Source organism: Mus caroli, unplaced genomic scaffold (assembly GCF_978045245.1).
Source record: "Mus caroli unplaced genomic scaffold, Mus_caroli_1 scaffold_6, whole genome shotgun sequence".
Taxonomy (NCBI): Eukaryota; Metazoa; Chordata; class Mammalia; order Rodentia; family Muridae; genus Mus; species Mus caroli.
Window position 1 is genome coordinate 110604887 of NW_028227261.1, and position 26597 is coordinate 110631483.

Here is a 26597-nt window from a genome sequence, read left to right on the forward strand (position 1 = left end):
CTCCTATCAGAAGACTCTCGCCTAGGTAAGGCTGACATAAAATTAGCCGGCTCAGACTGTTTCCAGGATGACCTGGAACTCAAGGTCCACTTCCCACGGTGGAATGCTGAGAGACTACTGGGTGCTACTGCACCCAGCAAGGCACTGACATTTAGTTATAAATCGCCTCCAGTGGGGCATAAGGCTGAGCACACGCAGTAGGAGACCATGGAGATGATCCCTCACCACTGAAACAGAGGGTTGTATTTATACCAAGCAGATCGTTAGCTGGGATCCCTTTGGGGGTCCCTGGACACTGAAAACATAAAAGTGCATTCTTTGTATGCGGAAGCATATTTTCTGTCCTAACAGCTTAGATGAATGTGATTTGATTTTCCTGCAGTCTAATGAAGCTGAGGTTTCTAAACACGGAGAAGTTTGTGGTTGCTAAGGACTCCTACTAAGTCTTCACAACTTCGTTGCTTTGTTCAGAGGAATGTATCGGCAGACGTTCTGAAATTACCTGTGTGAAAACAGAATGGGAAAGGCAGTGGAGACTCTCGTTGTAGCATCTGTCCGGTGAGCATTCAGAGACTCAGAAGAAACTTTTTTTATTGAAAAGAAAATCACCCAGTTCAGTCATCTATCGAGAACAGGGAAGTGGCCCTCAGGTGCCAGCTGTCCTCCTACTTAAAAACTAATGTCCAGGCACACAGGAAGAATTCAGAGCCACTCTCCCTCCCTTTCAAAGAGGCGGGGCTTGAGAGTTAGTCTGGACCGCAGGTGCTTACTAATGACCACTTCGTGGCAGCTAAACCAGAGGCCAGACGGCAGGCAGCTCGCTCAGGGAGTCTGACCACACCTCAGGAAACGGCTGTGCCACAGGATGGAAACACGCGCGCATCTCCACAGGGAGCAAAGCTACGCAGGACCTCATGTGAGTAACCCCTAGGTACCCTCGAGCACTGTGCCTTTGCTGTCAGAGACAAAGGTCATCAAAAGCAGGAAGGGAGCTTAGCTTTAAATCTGTCCCATCTACTATTTCTTAAAAGTCTTTCCTCTTGCTCACTCTGGCTCGTCGCTGTGCTGTACGGTTAGTCACTGTACAGCTTTGGGTAGCCTCGCTGTCATCATCCTGAGTTCTTAGAGTTTCCAAACGGAGAGGTAAAAACTAACTCTTTCCTCTCCAATTCTTTGGCTCTCGTCAGATGAGAAGGGGGTTTGGTTTTGCTTTTTGAATTCTTCACTTCATAAAAACCATTTCTTTCCCGAAGGTACAGTGTCTGTCTGCTGTAACTTCATTTTGTTTTTGGAACATGACACATAGACCTGCCTTAATTGATACCCGCCTCAGCTGAGTTAGTGAGTGATCATATTGGTGTGTGTGTGGTGGTGGTGGGGGCTATTTCTCTGTGTTAATTAGTATCTAAGTCAAAATTGCCATGTTTATCAATATTTAGATCAACACACCATATAGTATATTAATATGTGGTAAATTAAGCTAAACTTTGATTGAAGTATACCAGCAGCTCTATGCTCCAGGGCACACTTAAATCATATGTTTCAGTGTGACTGCTGATCACCCACAGTTAAGGAACACTTCTAAGAATTTGTCAGGGGAAGGCAAGAGACAGACAGGAACAGGGGGAAGAGGAAGGAAGAGGGTGTGGGAGGGGTGGGCCAGCTGGAAACAGTGGTCTTTATGAAGCTTGTTTCTCTGCCTATGAATAGGTGCCAGTTCTGTTTTGTTTTGTTTAAGTAAAGAAATCAGGCCGGGCGGTGGTGGTGCACGCCTTTAATCCCAGCACTTGGGAGGCAGAGGCAGGCGGATTTCTGAGTTCGAGGACAGCCTGGTCTACAAAGTGAGTTCCAGGACAGCCAGGGCTATACAGAGAAACCCTGTCTCGAAAAAAACTAAAAAAAAAAAAAAAAAAAAAAAAAAAAAAAGAAATCAGAAAAAAAGTTTTTCAAAAGAACTTCTTTAGTTAGGTGGTGCGGTTCATTCCAGTACTATTTAGGTCAGTGGTGAGCTCAGCTGTCTCCCCTCCCAGTCTACAGCTCACTGTATCACCGAGGCCCAATTTCTATTTGCCTTCAGTGAAATGTATTTTTTTTTTTTTTGGTTTTTCAAGACAGGGTTTCTCTGTATAACCCTGGCTGTCCTGGAACTCACTTTGTAGACCAGGCTGGCCTTGAACTCAGAAATCCGCCTGCCTCTGCCTCCCAAGTGCTGGGATTAAAGGCATGTGCCACCACCACCCGGCGGTGAAAATGTATTATTTTTACTGTTTAGCAGTTAAATTCAAGTTTAGACTTTTTGAGCTTCTGGCTAAAACTAAGCTGTTGTTTTCTTTTCCTCCTCGGGGCGTCTGTGAGATCTAGCGTGCAGAGGTTATTGTACTTACAAGGACAAAAGTAACTCTGAGCAATTGCGCTGCATATTTTTAAGTCTCCTAAAGTTTTATGGCCTACAGAATATGAGGGATAAAGGGCAGAGAGGAACCGAATGTGTCCCTCAGGTTATTGGATAGACTATAATGCTGTCCACCGGGAGCTGTGGTTGAGGCGAACGCCCAGGTTTATGAGGTCAAAGAGATCTTTATTTGGGCCAGTCTGACTTGAGGTGTCCGGGACAAAGGGAGCTGTCCGTGTAAACATCTGGTTAGCGAGTGAGTCTGGAGGAGCCTGTAGGAGCCTGGAGGAGGAAGCCCCAGTTCGACTTTCAGATTTGGAATCATTTTAAATGATGGCTAAGCCACTTGCGCAGATGAGGTCAAGTCTGAATATTAAATTGACATGTCTAGGGAAGTGGATGCATAATCCTGGGAGCCAACTTTTGCCCAGGATTTGAGGCAGAGATAGATGGGAAGGCAAGGGTCCTGGAAGCCCAGGAAGTGGAATGTTTCCAGAGTGAGGCAGAGGCTTGGGTGTTGTGGTCGCAGTCCCCAGCACTTAGGAGGTAGAGGCAGGAGGACTGATGTTTAAGTCATCCTTGACTCTGTAGTGAGTTTCAGGCCTGTATGGCACTCTGTCTCAAAAAGGAAAAAAAAAAGTTCCATAAACTGTACTGTAAAGAAAATGTCAAATGAAGAGACACTAGAGGGAAAAGAAAGCAGGTGTTTGGGCTGGTGGAAGGAGTGAGCATGAGTGAGTTAGAGGCTCGCTGGCCGTGGAAGGAGCCAGCATGAGTTAGAAAGAGGTGGGAGGAGCGAGTGTGAGTTAAAAAGAGGCTCACGTCCAGAAAAGCTTCACAGAGTGAGGCATCCATTTCCACAGAACTTTCCACCTTATTTAATTCAATTTCATAATGTTTGAGTCTAGTTGTCTGAGGCCCAGGCAGTAAAATATATAACAAACAGCAACAGTCAACCTTTGGTATCCACAGGGGGATTGGTTCCAGAAAGCCTCAAAGGTATCGAAAACCTGTGGATATTCAAATCCCTTTCAGAAAACGAGGGTATTTTTACATAGCGATAACCTTCACACATTTCCTGTATACTTAAATCTCCTCTAAATCACTAACAGCACTCAGCACCACACATCTGTTCTGAACATTCCTACTGATAACTCTTTACATCCATGGATGTGGGACTTACAAGTATAGAAACCTATTTTATAAAAAGAGTTGACCACAAGTAACACTAACTAGGAGTCAGGAGAAAGAACGGGGATGGTATAAAGTATAGTCGGACATTTACCCCGCAGGGGAGATGCCATGGTGGTGAAGACGGCTTTCTCAGAACGAGGTTTGCCAATTGTACTCCAAGATTTCCCCAAATGTGGGAAACTTGGCTGGAAAAAGGCAATAACAAACAAAAACAAAAAAGATACTGGTGCCTTGGACTTAGAGTAAACAGTATCTTAAAAAAACAAAACAAAACAAACAAACAAACAAAAAACCAATTCCCCTACACTGGGGGATTGAACACCCTCAGGCCTGAGAGCAAGTCTGTATTTCTCACCTATGCTTGCCTCTACATCCTTAACCTCATGAAAATGTCCTAAGATTCCACAGATTCATCAAAACCAAAGTTAGAGCACCCACCGTGTTCCCATCTACAGTTCCTCCCACCCGTCTCTCCTCGGGTTCAGGTACTGAAGCAGGAGCTTTGGCTTCTACCATCTGCTTCTCTCTGTTCTGTCTCCACATTCTCTTGATTCCATTGTCAGGATTCACCTCTTCCTCTCTCTCGTCTTTCCTTCCCACTTCCTGCTCTCCTGAGTCAGGATCTCACCCTATACTGGAACTCATCACAATCTTCCTGTGTCAGTTTCTCAAGTGCTGTCATCACGAGCGTGTGACATCATGTCTGGCAGGATTCTCTTTCTTAATACCTGATACCATCACTTGGAAGTATTATTTTCCTCTAGTCCCTCCTGTTCCCAACCCACCACCCATAACTCCAAATGCCATCTCAAATACAGAGAGGAGCATGTCTGACTTTTTTTAGTGTGATACCATGCACGGCCCTTGCTGACCTGGCCTTTTATGCATACACCAAAGTTAACCTATCTTATAGCAACACTGGATTCCTCCTTGTTCTTCCAGCTTATTACTATTTTTCATACTTGATCATTATAAAAGCTCAGTAATGAAGAGTATTGTGGGGCCAGCTAGATGGCTTAGTGGGTAACTAACTTAAAGGAATTTAAAATCTAATTAAAGAACTATGTCATGGGTTCACAGAATGTTAACCGTAATGTTTGCCATTATAAACATATCCATTGGGTCCCCAATGAAGGAGCTAGAGAAAGAACCCAAGGAGCTGAAGGGGTTTGCAGCCCTATAGGAGGATCATCAATATGAACTAACCAGTACCCCCCAGAGCTCCCTGGGACTAAACCCACCAATCAAAGAAAACACATAGTGGGTATCTTTAGCTGCATATGTGCCAGAGGATGGTCTGTACATATGCATCAATGGGAGGAGAGGCCCTTGGTCTTGTGAAGGTTCCATGTCCCAGTGTAGGGGAATGCCAGGGCCAGGAAGCAGGAGTGGGTGGGTTGGGGAGCAAGGAGAGAGGGGAGGGGAAAGGGGATTTTTGGAGAGGAAACTGGGAAGGGGATAACATTTGAAATGTAAATAAAGAAAATATCTAATTTTTAAAAGAGTATCCATTTAAAGAGGAAACTGAGCAGGGCGGTGGTGGAAACTGAGCAGGGCGGTGGTGGCGCACGCCTTTAATCCCAGCACTCGGGAGGCAGAGGCAGGCGGATTTCTGAGTTCGAGGCCAGCCTGGTCTACAAAGTGAGTTCCAGGACAGCCAGGGCTACACAGAGAAACCCTGTCTCGAAAAACAACAAAAAAACACAACAAAAAAAAAGGAAACTGGGAAGGGTATAACATTTGAAATGTAAATAAAGAAAATATCTAATTTTTAAAAAAGTATCCATTTAAAAACACCCAGTAGCTAACAAACATGAAATGGGCACTCAAACCAAGTGCTAAAGAAATTCGGTGGAGGGAGGATTGTTTTTGCATGGAGAATTCAGATTAGGTTTCAGAACAGATAGGATTTGAAATTCAAGTAAGGCACAAGAATCAAAGACAAGGCTTGGTCTTGCAAATGTTCAACACAAACATGGGAAGCAGTGAAGAAAGTGTTCAGGGCAGAGGAACTGAGGCTGGGCATGGAGCTCAGTCGGTAGAGTGCTTGTCTAGCTTCACAAAGGCCCGCTCAGTCCCCAGCACCACATTAACCTGAGCATGGGGAAGCACCCCTGTAACTCCTAGCACTGGGGAGTTGAGGCAGGGGGATTACATTTTCAAAGTTGTCCTCTGCTATCAGGTGAGCATGAGGCTAGCCTGGGGTCCATGGAATGCTAGAGAGAGGAAGGGGCAGGGGAGAGGAGAGGGGAGGGGAGGGGAGGAGCAGGGAGGGGAGGGGAGGGGAGGGGAGGGGAGGAGGGGAAGAAGGGGAGGGGAGAGGAGCGGAGGGAAGAAGGGGGAAGGAGGGAAGAGAAGAGAAAAGGAGAGGGGAGGGGAGGGGAGGGGAGGGGAGGGGAAGAGAGGGGAGGGGAGAGAAGAGGAGATGCTATATACAAGGCTTTATCTACATGGAACTCAAAATGGAAAGCTTAAGAATAAAAGCAGTTCTGAAGACAGAGCATAGAGAAGACCATGAAGAGTGGAGGCACAATCACCACAGTGCTCACACTCAGGCCCAGGACCAGAGGCAAAGAGGAAGAAGAAAAGAGATGAAAGAAATGATTGGAAGCACAGGATTGATGCTCTCCGGGGGGCAGGGGGGGCAGGGCATGGAAGACACAGAAGGGTGAGGTTGAGGCCTATGTTCATGCCAAGGCTTTAGAGATGTTACTGTGCATATTGGATATGACTTAAGCTTCCACGCAGCGTTGTTTCATTTGAGATGGAGTCTTAACGATATGGCCCGGGTGAGTCTCCTGGACTCAGGGGTTCCTCCAGGAACGAACCACTATATCCAGTTTCATGCCGATATTAAACAGCCCACTTGAACCACTAGGCACAGTATCACATTCTTGTGATCCCAGCATCCAAGGACAGAGGTGAAAGGGCTGCAAGTTCGATGGCGAGTTGGGTAACAGAGTTGAGGTCAACCAGGACTACACAGCAAGACCCATAGCGCCGCTCCTTCATCCTTAGCTGTATGCTTACTAACACATATGGCTAGGGCACTCCAGTCGCACAATGGATTAACATGTGGCATTTATACAACAAACACGGTGAATCCTCGACCAGGAGTCGTGGACCAACAGCAGATTATCTCCTCAGCCTCTGTCAGGAACTCAGGAAGTTTCTCTGAAGGTTCGTTGTTGGTTGAGTGTTGACTATAGCTAAGTACCAGGAAGTTCAATGGAACAAACTTGTATAACTTTCAGTGAGACTTTATTTTAGAGAACAATTATGTTGACCCAAGTTTTTATTGCAGAGTCAAAGTTAAAGGCAAACTAGTCCCTCCCCCTACTCCACCCCCAACACACACACACTTTTCCAGAAATTGTGCCAGTTCCTGAACTTTTATTAGCCAGGGGTGGCTGAGTGCTTCCTGGCTTACATTATTTCTCTAACTTCTAGATGATAAAACAGTTTGTCTTCCTAGTCCACTGTGAAAGCAACATTGTAAAACCCCAATAAAGGAGACTACTCTACAGAAGCAACACAGCAGCATTGCACTTCTGCATGTCTTCTGTACTATGCCTGTCTCTTCTGTAGTTGGCAGTACTAGCACAGAGCCACCTTGTCATCACAGACCACTGAAGAGCATGCTGACTAGTAACTGCAGCTACGAAGAATCATTCAATGGCTCTGAAACATGGATTTCAAAAAGGATCCCCTTGCACTTAGTACCTTAACCAGTCTTTTGTCAACCTATCTTTTAACCTTAAACTGAAGTTGACTCGAACTCTTTTGGATGGTTCTGAATTCTTTCAGCCAATGTAATCTTGTGTGTGTGTGTGTGAGTGTGTGTGTGTAACTGTGTCTAGAGGTCAGAGGTCACTCTCAAGTGCTGTTCACGTTGTTCCACTTTGTTTTAGGCAACCCCTGACTAATCTGGAACTTTCCAGAGAAGGCTACATGGTCAGACAATGCAATCTCAATCCTTATGGTTTTCCTAGGGCAAAAAAAAAAAAAAAAAAAAAAAACCTCGCTTCCCTGTGTAAGGCAGCCACATAAGGCAAACTTAGTGCGGTAATTGCCATTCTGTGTTCGGAGTGCTGCAGGAACCTTTCTAGAACAAGCACTCTGACAGCAGTGAGAGCAGAAGAGAGGAGGTGTCATGGTGGACTAAAGCCAGGGCAGCTCCTGAAAGGGCCAGGACTGGCTTCTGCTTGTGTTCTCAGTTTCTACTTGAACGCCACAAGCTGAGGTGAGCGAGCAAGACTGGTCAGGTGAAGAGCAACCGACCCACTGTTCCAGGTCACAAGTGACGCCATGCTTGGTGATAGGCCGTACAAGCAGTGCTGTAAGTGCTTCTCGAAATATATCAACAAGTCAGCTTCCACTATTTGGTCTTTTTGTATCTTATCCTACTTCATGAGGAGGTTAGAAGCACCAGAGTGTAGAACACGCTTTTCCCTACACACTCTAGACTCTCTGTCAATCAACAGTATTATGAGTGAGAACAACTCAATAAAGGATGCTTACTGTGTGTGAACATCCAGATGGATATAGTAATTGGTTGCTCACTGTAGCCCAGGCTGGCCCCAAACCCATGTTGATTCTTCCTGAGGGCTGGGATTCCTGATAGTCCTAAGCCACCATGTCCAGCTGATTTGATTCATATTCCCTCTCCCCCTCCCCCCTCCCCTCCTCACTCCCCCTCCCCCTTCCCCTCCCTTTCCCTTTCCCTCTTCCTTTCCCCCTCCTCCTCTCCCTCCGCCTCCCCCCTCTTGATCTACCCCCTCTCCCCCCTCTCCCCTTCCCCTCCCTCTATCCCCCTTTCCCCCCTCTCCCTCTCCCCCTCCCCCTCTCCCCTCTCCCTTCTCACTCTCCCCTGCCCCTCTCTCCTTGATTGTCTTTTTGTCTTTTTCATGACTCGAAGCAGTGACAGAGAATATATATGCTGCCATCTCTGGCTCCCTTTGGGCCCCTCTGTCGACATGGCAGACACACAAATTCAGTCCTAGGGCACGGTCAACATAGTTTTCCAGGCAGCCATCCGCAGTGACTTGGAGTTGGGGACCAACATGATGAATTTGGGGGTTCTCCCTGACTTTCAGCTTTGTTGTATCTTCTGGTTGCATGGTAGCAAGGGAAAGGCGTCTGAAGAAAAAGAGGATTTATTGTAATGATAAAAATGGATTGACAGCCGAGCCAAGACGATGGTATAGTGGCAGAGGACTAGCATTGCAAAAAAAACACCCAGAAAACGGGGGAAATAAATCCAACTTCTAAATAGACTAAAGCCAGAAAGCTGTTCAGGATCCTAGAGAAGCCAGACACTGGATTCTCTCCTCATGCTCCACCTGCCCCGTCTCTGATGTAACGTCTGTGTCTGTGGGTATTTTATTTGTGGCTATTGTGGTGTTTTCCTGATTTCCTACTCGGCCCATTTATCATTTTTATAAAGGAGGGCTACTGATTTTTTAAAGCTAATTTTGTATCCAGCCACTTTGCTGAGGGTGCTTATCAGCTGTAGGAGTTCGGTAGACTCTTGGGGGTCACTTATACCATCATACCACCTGCAAATAGCGATGCCTTGATTTCTTCTTTTCTAATTTGTATCCCCTAGATCTCCTTCAGTTCTCCTGCTGTTGCTCTGGCTAGAACTTCAAGTACTGTATTGTGTAGACATGGAGAAAGTGGACAGCCTCATCTTATTCCTGATTTTAGTGGAGTTGCTTTTAATTTCTCTTCATTTAATGTGATCTTGCCTATTTGCTTGCTGTAAATTGCCTTTATTATGTTTAGGTCCGTCCCTTTTATCCCTAATCTCTTTAAGCCTTTTTCCATTAAGTCGTGTTGGATTTTGTAGACAGCATCTTCAGTATCTAATGAGAGGATCATGAGGTTTGTTTTTTTCTTTCCGTTTGTTTGTGTGATGGATTGCACGGACAGATTTTTGTATGAAACAACACTTGCATCTCTAGGATAAAAATCTACTTGATCATGGTGATTATTCTTTTCTATGTGTTCTTGGATTCTATTTGCAAGTAGTTTATTGAGTATTTTTGTATCAATGTTCATGAGAAAAATTTGTCTCTAATTCTCTTTGTTGAATTTTTGTGTGGTTTTGATATCAGGTGATTGTGGCCTCATACAACGAATGTGGCAATGTTCCTTCTGTTTCTATTTTGTGGAGTAATTTGAGGAGTATTGGTGTTAGCTCTTTTTGGAGAAATCTAGTAGAATTCTGCACTAAAACCATCTGGCCCTGGTCATTTTTTTGGTTGGAAGATTTTGAATGACTACTTCTACTTTACTAGTTGTTATAGGTCTATTTAAATTGTTTGTGTGATCTTGATTTAACTTTGAGAAGTGGTATCTATAGAGAAAATTATCCATTTCTTTCAGATTTTTCAATTTTGTGGAGTAAAGTATTTTTTTAAAGTATGACCTGATGATTCTTTGGATGCCCTTAGTGTCTGTTGTTTTGCCCCCCTTTTTATTCCTGATTTTTATTTTTAGATTTCGTGATAAATAAAAATTAAATATTTTATCCTAAAAAATTTTAGAATATTTTATTTATGTGTGTTCACATGTGAACATGTGTCACAGTGTTCAGAGAACGACTGTGGGAATCAGTCTTCTCTTTCCACAACCATGTGGGGCCTGGGGATCAGATCGGGTTTGGTTGCAAGTGCCTTTACTTACCTGCTTAGCCACCTTGCCTGTCAAACACTGTGTGTGTGTGTGCATGTGAGGTGTGTGTGGCTTGTGTGTATATGTGTGTTACTTCGTTTTGTCTTTTTCATGAGATGAGGTCTCTCTATATAACCCAGACTAACTTCAAACATGACACTCAGCCTGCCTCAGCCTCTCAAGTGCTAGGCTCAGCTAAACATTGTTCTTGAAGTTAGTTTGTCGTAACTTTCTTTCCACACTGCCTATGTAACGATGTAGCATGTGACTTTAAAAGCCAGATACGTTCCATCTTCCATGGCTCTGTACCCCTCACGGCAGGCTGAATAAACGGCTTTTTGAAATATCCATACCCCTTCTTTTGGAGACAGATTGTGCAGATGTGATCAAGTATTTTGTGCCCGTAAGATTATCCTGTGCTACTAGTTAGGCACAAATTTAATATTCTAAGGGTCTCTGTAGGTGAAAGGAAGGCAGGAGAGGTACAGCCAGGAAGTCTTGCTGTGAGAATATTCACAAGCCAAGGAGTGTCGTCAGACTCCACGAGGAAAGGGTGAGGAAATGACTTCTCTCCTTCAGCCTCCAAAGAGCAGATACTCTGCTACTGCCTGTATGTTGGTTCCCCCAAATTCTGTGCTCACCCCAACCTCTGGAAGCGGAAGGTACAGAAGATAAAAGAGCAATAGCGCTTTGCTATCAGTGCTAGGAAGCTATAAATATAGTCACCCTTTATTTCTTACTCATAACCCGTCAATAATAAGTCTCATGAGTTTTACATCCAGATGAATTGCATATCTATTTCAGTGGAATTTTCACTGGAACCAACTCTCGACTCCTAGCAAATCCATTCAAATCCATTCTCTACCCAGCAGCTCAGATGGTATTTAGAAAAAAATGTATGATGTGAAATGCGTTGGAAATTGATGTGTTATCAGAGCATACATGAATGGTGACTTGGTCAACTTACAAATCGATGGTTGCTGATCTCAGACAGAAAGGTAGACAATGTCACCTCAGTGTACAAAACCACTCATTGTCTGTCCTTTCATGATGAGGTGACCCTTGCAGGATCCAACATGGCTACACTAATACCATGCAAACCAGAGCTTCATCCTTGACTGAGATAGACCACAAGCTGTAAAAGTCTGATGGGGTTCACATTTAGCTTATAGCAAGAACCCCCAATGGAAGCTGAGGCAGGAGGACTGACATGGCTTGAGACCAGTCTGGGCTACACAGTCAATCCCCTGCCAGTTTCTGCTAGGTACAGTGTAAGATCCTGTCTCAAAAAAAAAAAAAAAAACCAAAAACCTAAAAAAGTAGATTTGAAAGTTTCACTTGTGACTTTTTGTTGTTGTTTGAGACACAGGTGCAGCTGAGTTGTTCAGAATACTGTCTAGCTTCTCATTCTCTTGCACCTAGCTGTGGGCAATGTCACCCATGTCAGGAGGTTCACCACCACCTCTAACTCCAGCTCCAGGGTATCTGTTACCCTCTTCTGGACTTTGACATGTGCACTCTAATGTGTACACATCCTCTTGCCCCCCCCCAGCCCCGTATACATGATAAAAATAAGCTAAAATAAAATCTTAAAAAAAAAAAAAAAACAGAACCAACCTTCATCAGGAGCTAGCAGCACAGGGCCCTCCCCACCTTCCTGGGTCTTGGATCTGCAATTAGTCTAGCAGATATTCTAGAGATGTCTGAGTATCTCAATCTATCAGACTATTGAAACTATGGACTCAAAAAAACCCTGAAATTTCCCCCAAGAATCTCATACTCAGAGAAGGAAAAGACCGAATTCTGGTGCTGAAAAGAGACTTCACACGGGACTGATAATTTGTTACTGCCACTTTGCTGGGGAAGTTAGAGTCCAGACAGTGACAGGTGGGCTACAGCTTGACCTGGACCGCTTAGATGTGCACATCTCGAACTCTATATATTTTAACCTAAAATCTGAGGTCCCAAAATGGACCCAGGGGATATGTCTTTTGATATCTTTGTCCCTCTTCCCAACATGGCTACGTTGATTTAACCTCCGTTTTGTGCTTTTTTTTTTTTTTTTTTTTTTTTTTTACTAGTAACTTTGTTTGTTCTCATTAACTTATGGAGGACAGGTGACACAGAATTTGGCTTCTAGGGCACAAACTGTGAGGCCCAAATTCGGTAATAGAATTGCCTAGATCCCTGGAGTGACAGGCAACTCAGAGCTGACTAGTATGTGTATTGTCACGCTGCACTCAGCCAGAGCCTCGTGGCAGGGGTGGCAAAGCTTAAATTCCAGGATGCACTCTAGGACTACGGGCACTGAGTTGGTTGCCTTGGAGTTTGGTCCACGAGATGGCTCTCAGCTTGGGTGCAAAGCTAAAACAACCATCTCGTGGAAGACCTCGGGCTTAACTGTGGGCTCTGCCAGAGGAGAGAATACCCTCAGGCGAGAATAAGGGTCAGCAAACTGAGTGGATGCCACTACCAGAGGCGACACGACAGCGGAAGGTGCGCCACACGACTGACCAACAGAAATACGCCAAGGAGGGGCTGGGACCGGTTGCAGGCGGAGCCGGAGCGATCGACCGTTCAGCGCTCCGCGGGAGCTGGGGTGTGCGTTGCGAATGCAGAAGCAATGGCTGGGGCTGGGTCGAGCGCCGAGTCGTCGAGCGGCGCCGGGTAGCGGAAGCCACGGGGTGCGCTTGCCGGGGCCTGCCCTGTGGACCCGCTGGACGCGAGCCTGCCAAGTGCCGAGGTGGCGCCGGAGGGAACTAACCCGGCGGAGGCCACGAGTCAGTCGGTGACTCACGAGCATCGTGCCAGGCTCCGGCACCTCTGCTGCAGCTGTGGGCCTCGCGCTGGGCGTCCGGGTTCTGCGCGGCAGGGCGCCTCTCCCGCCCGGTGCGTTGCTCCGGTGTGGGATCCCGGAGCTGTCAGGCTCAGCGTGCGGGTGAATGGGGACCGGGGCTTGCAGAGGTAGGCCTGGCCAGGCTCCAGCCCATCCGTGCTCGCAGCAGGCGGCACGGCCCTGGGTCCCTGGGCGGAGGCGTGAGATAGCTGCAGGGATCCAGCACTGCCTAGGTGGGGAGAGGGTTTGCATCGAGGGACGTCTTGGAGGCTTGCCCAATTCTGACCGTCTGGACTCACGGCGTCCTTGGAAATTTGATAGACGTTTATATCCGTCCTTGAACAGGCTTGTAAAATTGTTAGAGCAAGGGATAGATCGGCTTTGCATCTCGATAGGAGTGGTGTGGCGGCGGGGAATGGTTTAACCGTAAAGATAATGGTTTAGCCAGACTGTGGGAGCTCTGAAGGAACATCAAACTGAATTATTATAGCTGGGCAGCAGGGTTCTGAGAACTCTGTGCAGCCCTTCCCTTTTTATTGCGGTGAGTTCCATCCGCTCTGAGTGAAAGAAAGGAGTGTCTCAAGTTCTCCGGAAAGGTTTGCACCCGTGGATGTTTGTGGAATATACTCACAAGGTAGAGGGTGTGTGCGGCAGTGACCTGCGTGTAGGAGGGTCATCTAGACTTGGATTTGAATTGAAGTTCTATCAGTCATTAACTAACTGTGATTTAGATCAAGTGGATTTTTTTTTCTACACCTCAGTGTCCCTGTCTGTATAGTAGAGAAAATGAGAATTGAATAACGCGTCTAACGCCGTGTTAGCCCAGTGCTGGAGGAAGCACTTAGCAAACGTTTACTTTACTGTTGTTTCTCTGCTGGTGACTGCTTGCACAAGTTTGCTTATACTTTCTCGTGGTTGGGACATTCACTTATCCTTTTGCAGCTTTTTTATAAAAAGCACAATTGAGTTGAATGTAGTTTGTGAGCATTGCCATTTCTCGGAGCTGGGGAGTTAGCAGCAGCAGCTGGTGTGGCGCTTCAAACTTGACTTGAGTTTGGGTGCTCCGAACCCAGAAAAACCTGTCCTATAATTCGAGCAGCTGTAATCCCAGCAATCCGGAAGCCTTGGGACCTTGCGAGGGGGCGGGAAGACCACAGAGAGCCTGTCTCCAAGAAGGTGAAAGCTTAGCGGAGTGCTGGTGAGGTGGTTCTGTGTGTGAGACAGGCATAGAATTGATAGACGACTCAAAGGCAGAGAAAGTGAAGTAAAAAGCTCTATTGAAGCAAGCTGACAGCTCCTGGTGGGATGGGATGGGCCCCCGGACTTGGGAGTTCTGGCAGGTGGACTCTGGGTTGGGCATTTTATAAGACCCCTGCGTTCTCCCATTTCCCTAATTGTCTGGTCCTCCGGTCCAAGCATTTGCCCTGGGCGGCCTTTCCTTTCTGCTGTTTTGTTTGCTTGAGTGTTTGCTGTTGTGTTCCTGTCACTCATACCAAATCTTACAGAAGCGTGCCCCTGTGCTCCTTGACTGTCTGAACCCCATTTCTGACTCTCCAGTGGCCTGATGCTGGAACTTGCCTCCGCTTTTACCCACTCAGCCAGCCATTTCACTGGCTCCCGTGAATAAAGCCGTTTGCATTTTGCAGTGTTTGAGACCTCAGACTTTTGTATGGGGATACACAGTATCCACTGGCAAATATAGATACAGTTGATCAATTTTCATTTTTGGTTAACATTCCACTATGTAAAGAAGCAAGTTTTAATTGCTTTGCCTTGTGCTTTATGAAACCTAAATTCCCTTCAAATGGTTTAAGTCCGCTCTGTCACATTCTGCATCTCATAGTGACCATGAAGATGCTGCTCACTATCTGCTCCATAAAATGTGTCTTGAGTGGTTCAAGGCTTTAATCCCTGCACTCAGGAAGCAGAGGCAGGGATTTTGAGGCCAGCATGGTCTGTGGGGAAAAAGAAATCCCAGGACAGCTAAGGCTATGTAGAGAGACCCTGTCTCAAAAAATACAAAACAAAAGTCCCTTTAGGAATATTTCACGCAGAACAAATAACAATTTGGTCAAGTTTCTGATTTTTGTTGCTCCTGTTTGTGAAAGCACAATGGTTGGGGTCTGTGTGTCTTGGGCCCCCTTCCCCAGTGTCAGTTCCCAAGTCAAGAGAGAGACTGTTCTCCGTGCCTGTCTCCGTTTTCTGTGCAGAGCCCCAGGCAGCCGAAGACTCAGGAAGTACTGTTCCTTCAGTACTGAGAGAGTACTGAGAGAGTACTGAGAGAGTACTTTCATGGCTCTCATAGCCCTTCACTTATCGTAAAACTGATATTGTACCTTTGGTTTGATATTTCCATTGCCTTTAAATTTTTCAATGTTCCTATTTAATTCAGAAACATAATATTTAAAGAATAAAGAATGTAGCAACAGTTTGTAAAATGTTTTCAATTGCATAATACACATCACACACATATATATTTATAAATAAAGATGGTGCATTCCTATAATTCCTGCATTCTGGAGGCTTAGACAAGAGGATTGTTGAGTTGGGTTGTTATGTAATGAGTGTCAGGCTGGGCCAGCCAGGGAGGGCTACATAGAACTCAAAAAGCAAAACAAAACAGAAGAACAAAACCAAAAACCCATAAATAAGCCCAAATAACAAATGGTGAGGATAAGGAGAGGAGAGAAAATGGAAAAGAAAAGAAAGTAAAGGAAACCAAACTGGTGCCGAGAGCCACTAGGAAGAGCCACGTGGCTGACTGACCGGAGCCACTAGGAAGAGCCGCGTGGCTGAGAGCTCAGCCTGGCACACTCTGTTCTTAGGTGTGTGGTGACTTCTTCATCTGCTTATTTATTTACTGGAACAGGGTCTTTCTACAGGACTCTGGCTGGCCTGGAACTTGCATGTAGACCAGGCTGGTCTGGAACTCCTAGAGATCTGCCTGCCTCTGCCTCCTAAGTGCTGGGATTAAAGGTGTGCCACACCATATCTAGTTTGAAATAATTAGTTGTGTGTATATATTTTTATTTTTTAAATGTTTTTATTCTCTCAGACATTACATTCCAGGGGCAGTTTTCCCTCCCGCTCCCCCCAGATCCACCCTCCTCTTCCTCTGAAATAACTAGTTTTTAAAATTCAAGAAATACTCCTCTTAGCGGAGAGGAGGTATGGGATGGGGAGTGGCCTGGGGGCAGACCAGGAAGGGTATGAAGTCTGAACTGTTAAAAAAAAAAGGATTAAATAATAAAAATAAATACTTTTTTAAAAATAAGTAGTTCTCCTTAAAAGGTTCTAAGATTTATTTATTTTCCTAAAAAGCTTTGACTTAAAAAAAATTAAAAAGGACACTTGTGTTTTTATAGTTTATACCGCTGATTTACTTGGGTTAGAATAGTTCAGCATAACCCGGCAAACACAAACCACCAGCAGATAGAAAGTTCACTGTTGTGAAAAAGAAATAGAAACCGACCAGCTGCCAATCATTTGCTTTGCCTCACCCAGCGAATTAAACGGCACCAACAGTTCAGCCAGCCCACAGTTGGTCAGTGGAGGGAGGATTCTGTGCAAGAGCACTTAAGACGGCGGATATGAAAGAATAGTTTTGTTTTTAAAGCGTGAGTAGTGCTTTGGCCTCTTTGCAGGATACTCATTTGGCAACTTACCAGAGCCTTTGATTGGGCAGAATCGGCCTTTACTGGTATTGTGCTTCATGCTGGGAGTTTGCATGGTCGGGGAGCTCCACACTGAAGGACAGGAACAGTTAGTTGTTTTAGATGAGGTACTCACTGCAGAAGTCTCCCGAAGGGCTTCTCTAGTGAGCCTCAGAGGACAGTACGACTCCTATCACAGTCTCACCAAGGCTGTCTGGATTCTTAATTCAAGTTCCGAATATTGATGTACTTCCTCAAACCTAAGCAGTAAGCTCAGAGTCCGTGAGAAAAACCTTAGCATCACTAATGGGACTTTTAAAGTGTTCCATAGAACAAAACCCTCCCCTCCCCTCCCCTCCCCTCCCCTCCCCTCCCCTCCCCTCCCCTCCCCTCCCCTCCCCTCCCCTCCCCTTCCTCATGTCATGCCTCACTAGACTGACTGTCAACTCAAGAGCTTCAGAGCCTTCAGCCCAGCCTTCTGAGTTCTGGGATTACATGGCATGTGACAAGTAGAGACAAATTCCACAAAGACCAAGCATCTCTTGTTCTAATTTTTGACTTTGTGGATGAAGGGTGTGGCATGAGGGTGGACAGGAAGATAGGTGAGCAGAGGAGTTAGTTACACTAAAGGGTTTTTGTGTATGTGGTAGGGCCTCAGTGCCAAGAGGAAGGTGGTGTCCGTAAGGGATGGGGTGAGAAGGACCTGGGGTTTATGTGAACCTTTCCAGAAGAGGTGACACTTGGCTGACTTTTGGAGCCTGAGTAGGAGTCCAGGCAAGAGGAAGTTTTCGGCAGAGGTGCTTAGATCTATGAATGGCATAGAGCCACTAGTGAGTCCACAGGCTTTCTCATATGCCGAAGCTTTGACAGTTGGTAAAGTAGGAGAGAGAGAGGTTTAAAAGACTGGGTGAGGTCCAGATTAGCAGTTTGGATTCTATCCCATTCGTGAGGCATGCTGGTTGGTGTGACAATCAGATCTGTGAAGTTGGGAGCGTTACTTTAAAAGTCTGTGGGAGAAGGCAGGACTAGAGGCAGACCCACCACTGACCACGGTCTCAGACTCAAGACGAGAGACTGCTTTAAGGGAAAGGCTGGTGGGGGTCAGAGGATGAGACAGACTGAACACTCAAGGGTGATTAACAGGGCTTAGGAGGGACTGGTGAGGAATGGAAGCAGTAAGGTATCAGGGCATTTGGATGAGTGGTCCCTAACTGAGTTAGAGAACAAATGGAAAAACAGGTTTGCAGCAGAAAATCAGTTCAGGTTGGGAAGTTGGCTTCCAGGTGGCTTGGGGATGCCTGGCAGAGCCGTATGTGGGCATTTGGAGTCGACCTCGAGGCCCAGCATGCTGGTACAGGTGGGGTCTTAGAGGCCGACTTTCCTAAGCATCCTTATCTTCCCAAGGGACTGGGAAGTGTGAGGGCAAAGACATGCTCTTTAAAGATGTGAACTTGGGGGTTGGGCGGGAGGCAGTGGTGGGGCACACCTTTAATCCCAGCACGTGGGAGGCATCTACCCAGGCTTTCTAACAGTCAACTTTGCTGGGCTCACTTGCGGGTATACTAAGTATTTTTTTTTAATTTCTAGTACACAGTTTTAAACTAATAATCAAAGAGCTGATATTTATTTATCCTTTGAAAGAACATTGTGTTTTGGTGTGCCAGTGAGAGAAAGGGGTGGAGCTAGGTCAGCCTGCTGGAATTTCATCATCACACACCAACAAGAGTGTTATGCAGAGCGGCACAGGGGAACAAAGGTTACAAGCCAAGCAACTGAAAACGCCGCTTTTCTACCTAGTGGTAATTCCAGTTATAAACAAGAACTTATTTTTTGTATCATTAGGAACTCTATTTTAAGAAACTCTCGAGTACAAAGAAGCAGGCCATGGAGAAGAACGGGAACAACCGAAAGCTCCGGGTTTGCGTGGCCACCTGCAACCGAGCTGACTACTCCAAACTGGCCCCGATCATGTTCGGCATCAAGACGGAGCCTGAGTTCTTCGAGCTGGACGTGGTGGTGCTCGGCTCCCACCTGATTGACGACTATGGGTGAGCCGAGTGCTTCCTTGCTTTTCCCCGCGATGGTGTGCCCTGGGGAGCTTGGGTTTGGTAGGCTTGTGGACCTCCTGTCAGATAGTTCCTCCCTAGTCTCTGTGAACCTCGGAGAACTTGGGAAGCATCCCAGAGTTGGCGGCTTCAGTTACAAAATTGCGTGAAACCAACATGGCAGTGAAGCCTGTCACAGTGATGCTGTTTAGTAGATACTTGATAACCAACAGTGGAAACATTACTGCACTCAGAAGAAATACCATAAATGTGTGTGTGTGTGTGTGTATATATACGTGTGTGTGTTGTGTGTATATATATGTACATATATATATATATATAAGTTGGACTATAATAACATGGCTTCAAGGCATAATTTTGGTGTTGGGGTTTGAGCCCAAAGCCTCAAGCATGCTAAACACGTGCTTCACCACTAGCACCCTTTACTTCACCCCAATGTGTCTAGTGAGTTTCGAGGGCAATGAGTGTAGTGGTGCATGTCTACTTGAGAAGCAGAGGCAGGAGGATTGCTTTGAGTTTGAGGCCTGCCCAGACTACTTAGTGAGTTTTAGTCCAGTAAAGGGCTTCACAGTAAGACCCTGTCTCCAAACAAACAAACAACAGAAACCAACACTGGTTTACAGGTTAATTGCATGTATAGTATAAATGAAACAAGATATACAAAAATCTAACCTATTTTGAGGCAAATTAAAATGTCCTGTTACCAAGATCATTGGTATTATGGGTGTGACATTAAGGTTTGCACCATATGCAGGGGCTATTTGAAAACTGAAGGGTAATCTGAGAGAGCCCTGCATGGAGAAACCAGAAAGGAGCCTTGGCTCTGCCCTCCGTGTGCATCTAGTGCGCCCTTGTGGTGTGAAATGGCCTTGCAGCCTCCAAAGACTGCTGGAGCTGCGCGGCTGCACATGGAGAACAGTAAGCAGACCTCCGCCTGTCTCCAGTCTCCACGTGGCAGCCTGCTGTGAGAGGACAGTGAGGAGCAGGGAGCAAGCTTATGGGAGCTCCCATGGACAGTCTTCTTTTCCACTTGAAATGAATTCTGGCTTCCTAAGACAGTGCACTTGATTGGTAGGACATAGTGCGAGCTGGAGGTGAAAGTCTCAGTAGGCAGGAAGGCTGGCAGGAAGGAGGCGCTCCAGGAAGGGGAGGTAGCCGCAGCACCTGAGGTCGAAAGGTAGTATTTGCTGGTGAGACTGAGAGTAGGAAACCCAGCTAGTACTAAGGGGTAGTGCGTGCTTGGTACCTTCTAACGCGAGGAGGAGCTGAATAACGTGCAGACAAGACTGTGAGGGACTTCACATCACCTTCTTGTACCTTCTCAGGCTTAAACTATGAGAATACATTTTACAGATTTTATTTTATTTTTTTTTAGTTTTCGTTTTAGGGAGATTTTTGTTTCAATTTGTGAGACGGTTTCTTTTAGCCCAGACAGGCATCAAACTCTGTATGTAGCCAAGAATGACCTTGTTCTGAAATTACAGACATGTGTCACCATGCCTAGCTCATTTTTGTTTAATAAATAAATTAATTAATTTATACACAGAATCTATCTATGTAGCTTAGGCTAACCTGGAAATTACTAGGTAGCCCAGGCTAGACTTGAACTTGCGGTGATCCTCCTGTCTCTGCCTCCCAAGTAGGGGGATGGATCACCATGCTGGCCTTTTGTTTTCCTCAGGTTTTGTTGCTGACTGATTCCCAAGTCTAGGACTTAACTGCCGTCTGCCTCCATTCCCAAGTAGGTGGGACTTAGGTACACATTCCTATGCCTGCTTTGTATAACTTACTTTCACAAGACACTGGAACAGTGTGGGCTGGCTGGGGAGACGGCTCCTCTAAAGCCTGATGACCTGAGTTTGACTCCTGGGGCCTACACAGGGTGGGAGGGGACAGTGCGTGCGAACGAGTGTGTGCGCGCACACACACACACACACACACACACACACACACGGTGCCTGTACCCACTCACGGGATAACATCTTTAAAACGACAATAAATCAGCCACAAAAATAAGCTGCTTTCTATTTCAACTTGCACAGTCCCAGATTTATGTCGGTTCAGTTTAAGGATATTTTAGCTTTATTATAATTAAGCTGAAGGGATAGGAATTCAGTAGACACTGTGCGTTAGAGTTTGAATTTGGATTTTTCCTGGGCTAGTAGTATGCAGTAATAACTCAGGGTGCTGAGGCACACCCAGCTCACCTGACCATTCTGCCAGGCTGTTTCTAAGCCATGGTGTCTGGTAGAATAGGCGTATAGACTGCAGTTTCTTTTTGCTGTGTCTGTTTGCCTTGAGATGCTCATTATGTAGCATGCCTGGCTTAAAGCTGGTGTGGACCAGGCCTGTCCCAGCTCACAGCAGGCCTCCTGCTTCTGCTTTCCAAACGTTGTGATAGCAGGCAGGTGTGGACTTCCAAAAGTGCCCGAATGCAGTTTCAGTTTGTGACACTTTTGATTTACAGTGGAATTATAAGGACTTCCTCTCAGGGTTGTTTTCAGTTGGCATTCTTATACTCTCTAAGACTTGAATGGGGAGCTGGCACCATGACTCAGCAGTTAGGAGCGCTTGTCGCCCTTGGAGAGAACCCAGACTCAGGCACCGGGCACCGCTCACACATGTGAGACAGGCACTCAGGCAGAAGACTCACACACGTGAAAGAAAATTAGCAAATCTAAAAACATTGTCCAGAGTTGAATGTGAGAGTAAATGAAGCGAATGAAGCCCCTGCCAGCCCAGAACCTAGTGCTAGTGTGGAAACTGACCTATGGATAAGTCATAACATACATAACAGACTACAGAGCTAAAGGGATGCTCTGTGGATCACTTTCTCCCACCATAAGAAGTAAGTTTACAGCCTGTAGTGCTGCCATTACTGGGAGATATTAGGAGTAAATATTCAACTCAAATTAGAAAAACAAGTGCAGTTTGTAGGAGTGTCAGAAGAGCTCGTATGAGCTTATTTCTCCCAGTTACCCCTTAAAAGCTCTATAAAAGTAATTTTAAATACTGGATGACTGGAGTGCTGCAGGCCTATAATCCCGCCGACTCTCAAGCTTATGTAGGAGGATGTTAAGTTCAGGCTTGCTTAGACATCTTAGTGAGACCTTATCTCAAAATGAAAAATAAAACTAGGGCTCACGATATAGTGTGGTACTTACTTAGCATTGGTACTTACTTAGGAGGCCCTGGGCTCGCTCTCTCTCTCTCTCTCTCTTTCACACACACACACACACACACACACACACACACACACACACAAACACACGGGTGTGGGGACATGGGAAACTATCCCTCACTCGATCACAGAAAGGCAAGTAGAAATGTTTGCTGCTGTACTTCTCAAAAGAATCTGGTCAGCACATTACAGGCTCGTGCATACCCCTGCTTATCATAGCACACATGTACACACGGTACACAACAGCCAAGGTGTGGAGCCAGTCTGGGTGCTGACCAGCAGAGGGATGGCTGAAGGAAATGCGGCTCAGATACACAGTGTCATTTTATCCAGCCATAAAAAAATGAAGCTATGACTCAGAAAAATGGAGGGAACTGCCGAGAATTACATAAAGTAAAATGAGCCAGGTTTGAAAAGACAGACGGCCTGTTTCCTTTCCCATATAGAACATAGATTTGAATTAATATATAAGCATGTATTTGTTATATGCACAGATATGAGAGTAGACGGTAGGCCGAAGAGAGGGGACAGGAGAGGGCCGTAGACTCCGTGTGATGTGAAAGCAGAAGGGACTACCAAGGAGTGGGGGTGGAGGTAGCATAAGAACACAGTATAATGATGTTGTGTGTAAAGTGTCATGGTGACCCCATTGCTTTCTTGCATACTAACTAAAGAAATCATTTTAAAAGTTAAAAGAAATGTATAGTATACTGCCATACCAGGCATCCTGGTACCCTGCTTTTTGTTTTATTAATTAATTAATTCTCTAAAAAAAACCCAAACCCCTGTGTTTTGGAAACTTTCCCCCCTATTAAGATGCCAATTGATTCTTGAAAAAAAAAAAAAAAGCAGATGAGTAATAAAAAAGTAAAAGGCCTGACCATTATTAAAAGTTGAACTTCGTTCTGCCCTCAAAAGAAAATTCCCCCCTCCTGGTGCTGCCCCGGAGCCACACAGCTGAGCGTTCCAGGGAAGACTTTCTCTTGATCTGAGCGACAGCCACTGGCTTTTTATGTGACAATGTGAATCCTGAATAAATGCAGTTATGGTCTTTGCTCACTATTTACAGCTTATACTTCAAAGTAACTACTTGTTTCAGCAAGAAGAATGTAAGCAAGTATCTCACTTCAGGGTTAGCATTGTTGCTTTCTTATATAAGAACATGGTGTCCCGTCTTGTTGCTCCTGTTTAGAAACACATACCGCATGATCGAGCAAGATGACTTTGACATTAACACCAGGCTTCACACGATTGTTAGAGGGGAAGATGAAGCGGCCATGGTAGAGTCGGTAGGCCTGGCGCTCGTGAAGCTACCGGACGTCCTCAATCGCCTGAAGCCCGACATCATGATTGTTCACGGAGACCGATTTGACGCCCTTGCTCTGGCTACGTCTGCCGCCTTGATGAACATCCGCATCCTTCACATTGAAGGAGGAGAGGTCAGCGGGACCATTGATGACTCTATCAGACATGCCATAACAAAACTGGCTCACTACCATGTGTGCTGCACCAGAAGTGCAGAGCAGCACCTGATCTCCATGTGCGAGGACCACGACCGCATCCTGTTGGCAGGCTGCCCTTCCTATGACAAACTGCTCTCAGCCAAGAACAAAGACTATATGAGCATCATTCGGATGTGGCTAGGTATGTATCCAAACTTTATTCAGGTTAATGGTTGTTTTGCCACAAAGTATTGGGCATATTTCAATCTCTCTGGAAACACATGGACACAGTATTTTATTAGCAGCCAGAGAGCTAAGACTTTTACGTCATAGTTCTTGCCTTGCATTGTATATTTACCTCCAAGTTTATCTATAAAATAGACATGCTGGATTGAATTTTAAATGTTGTACATGGAGTGCTTTTACTCCTTAAGTATTTAAAATACTTTAGTATTTTAGTAAATGATATTCATACGGGTAGTTCTTAAAAATTAATTTTATTATTGTGTGTGCATTTGCACATGTGTATGTGTTCAAATCATGATGTGCATATATACAGAGGTCTAAGGACAGCCCTAAGTCAGTGTGTTCTTCCACAGTGTGACCTAGGGGTTGAACTCAGGTCAGCAGACGTGAGCACCTAACCCGATGGCCTTCTGCTGGTTTTGTTTGTTTTGTTTTGTTTTTCTTTTCTTTCCTTAATTAATTAATTATTTTAATATATATGACTACACTGTCGCTATCTTCAGACACACCAGAAATGGGCATCAGATCCCATTACAGATGGTTGTGAGCCACTCTGTGGTTGCTGGGAATTGAACTCAGGACATCTGGAAGAGCAGTCAGAGATCTTAACTGCTGTGCCATCTCTCCAGCCCTCCCCCATCATCAACATCTTTTTTTCCCTCCTGCATCTACTTCCTAAGTGCTAGGATTGCACACACACGATAGATACCATACCTGTCCATGGGCACAGCTCTTACTTTGTCAACAAATGGGGAAAAGGACAAGGAGATGACTCACTGGGTCAGAGGTTTGGCTTACAAGCATGAAGACCTGAGTCGGATCTCTAAGAACACACATAAAAAAGCCAGCTGTGGTGCTGCGCCCTTGTCCCGGCCATCTAGCTTAATTGGTAAGCTCCTGATTTGGTAAGAGAGACTGTCTCAGGAATAAGGTGGAGTACAATTGAAGAAGACAGCCAGTGTTGCCCCCTGACCTCCACATGTACATAGGCGTGCACATGTGTACACAGGCGTATAGGTTGGGTGTAAGCTATAACATTGTGTAATATGATGTCATTTCTGTACAAGCTATAGTGGGAAGGCTAGAAAGTGTGTAAACCTAGTTCTTTATATATTCTTTTCCAATGTGAGGTTAGGGTACTTTGATGTTTTCTGCCTTTGATTTTTTATTATAATGGACAGTTGTTGTTTTCCCTGTGTGTGTGCATGTGGTATATGCTCATGCAAGTGTGCACGTGTGTGTGGAGGCCAGAGGTTACACTCAGTGTTTTTCTCTATTGCTTATGATTTGAAACATGGACTCTCACTGAAACTGCAGCTGCTGATTTGGCCAAACTGGCTGGGCAACCCACACCCGCCCCTGAGTTTCTTGTCTTCCCGCAGCTGCAGCTGCGATAACGGGCAAACACTACCTGCTTTTTTAGTTTTGGGTTTTTCAGGCTTTGGTTGTTTTTGGTTTTGTTTTGCTTTTGAGGCAGGGTTTCCTGTGCAGCCCTACCTGGCCTGGAATTTGCTATATAAACTAGGCCAGCCTTGAACTCACGGAGCTCCTCCTTGCCCTACTTCCTTTCCAAGTCCTAGGATGAAAGGTGTGTGCCACCATGCCTGAATCAAACCTGCGGGGTTTTGTTTGTTTTTTTGTTGTTTTCGTTTTTGTTTTAAATATGGGTCCTAGGGATCTGAACCCTGGTCCTCATGCTTACGCCAAGCAGTTTAAGGGGCATTGGTTATTACACAGTGGCAGGTGTGGTACTGGATTCTGTGGTCTTCATAAATAAGCCTTCAAGTCTGAAAAGTTACTTAATAGTAAGAATAATAACCCTGCCGGACAGTGGTGGCTCACACCTTTAATATCAACACACGGTCTCTGAGTTCGAGGCCAGCCTGGTCTACAGAGTGAGTTCCAGGAAAGCCAGTGCTATACAGTGAAAACAAAACAAAGCAGAAAACCAAATCTACAGTGAAAATACTGTGTTGGGAGATAAGGAATAATGGTCTATTTAGAACTTTTTATGGGAAACAGATCTGTTGAACAATGAAGTTAAAGAATGGAAATTGGTAATTGCATAACCAAAGAAATAAAGTGTTTCTTTTGTCTATTTTTAAGCTTATTTTGTGTGTGTCTATGTGCGTGTGTGCCACAGTATACCGAGAGGTCAAAGGACACTGTGGGAGTCAGCCCCCTCACCTCGTGGGCCCCGAGCTCAGGCTCCAGTCGTCAGGGCCAGCAGAGGCACATTCTCCACTGAGCCTCTTGACAGGCCCAAATTAGCTCTGTTCTTAATGTAGGCATACTAAAGCAGGAAAGGGGTTGGGCTGTCTCATGGTTAAGCTAATCCCTTCTTACACGCCTGTCCTTGGGTAGGTGATAGTGCTGGTGGGCCCGCGTGTGTCTCTCCTCTCCGTCTCATGGGGTTTGAGGCCACGCTCCTCACTCCACCCTGGTCACGCCATCAGCTTTTGCACTATTATAAAAATACACCACTGAAAAACAGCAATGAGTAAAAAGTGACAGTTAGAAAGTGAGAGTTGCGGGCCAGGGAGAGAGCAAGCTCAGTGGTAAAGTCTGTGGCCTCCTGACAGAGCCTTCCTGACAGCCCATATAAAGCTGGGAAGAGAACGGAGTCCACACAATTGCCCTCTGACCCCCATGTGTATGCAGTACATGCACACCACCCCACATCATGCCCACAAAAGAATGCTAATTTTTTAAATGAAGAAACAGTGCGTTAAGATTGTAATTCAGACTTTGAGCCCTATTTGACCATTATAGAAAGAGCAAAACCTGGATTTTTAGTTTTATATTTATTTATTTTTAAACAGAGCTTTGCTCTATAGCTCTGGCTATCCTTGCATTCATTGCACGGCCCAGGCTAATCTTGAACTTGTGGCATTCCTGCCCCATCTTCA

General features: G+C 45.5%; 1 protein-coding gene across 5 annotated transcripts in view; it reads left to right on the forward strand.

The window, feature by feature from the left end:
- Window positions 1-835: 835 nt before the first annotated feature.
- Gne (glucosamine (UDP-N-acetyl)-2-epimerase/N-acetylmannosamine kinase) overlaps window positions 836-26597 on the forward strand; it is a 48312-nt gene continuing 22550 nt past the window's right edge. The window contains exons 1-3 of one of the 5 annotated variants that reach the window (XM_021159946.3): window positions 836-916; window positions 18596-18801; window positions 23193-23644. In XM_021159946.3, coding sequence (XP_021015605.1) covers window positions 866-916; window positions 18596-18801; window positions 23193-23644 — 709 coding nt within the window. In that variant the 5' untranslated portion in view covers window positions 836-865. Of the gene's footprint in view, window positions 917-12898; window positions 13229-16697; window positions 16718-18595; window positions 18802-20500; window positions 20561-23192; window positions 23645-26597 lie in introns of those variants that run through there. The other 4 variants (XM_021159948.3, XM_021159951.3, XM_021159949.3 and 1 more) reach the window with 4 other exon arrangements.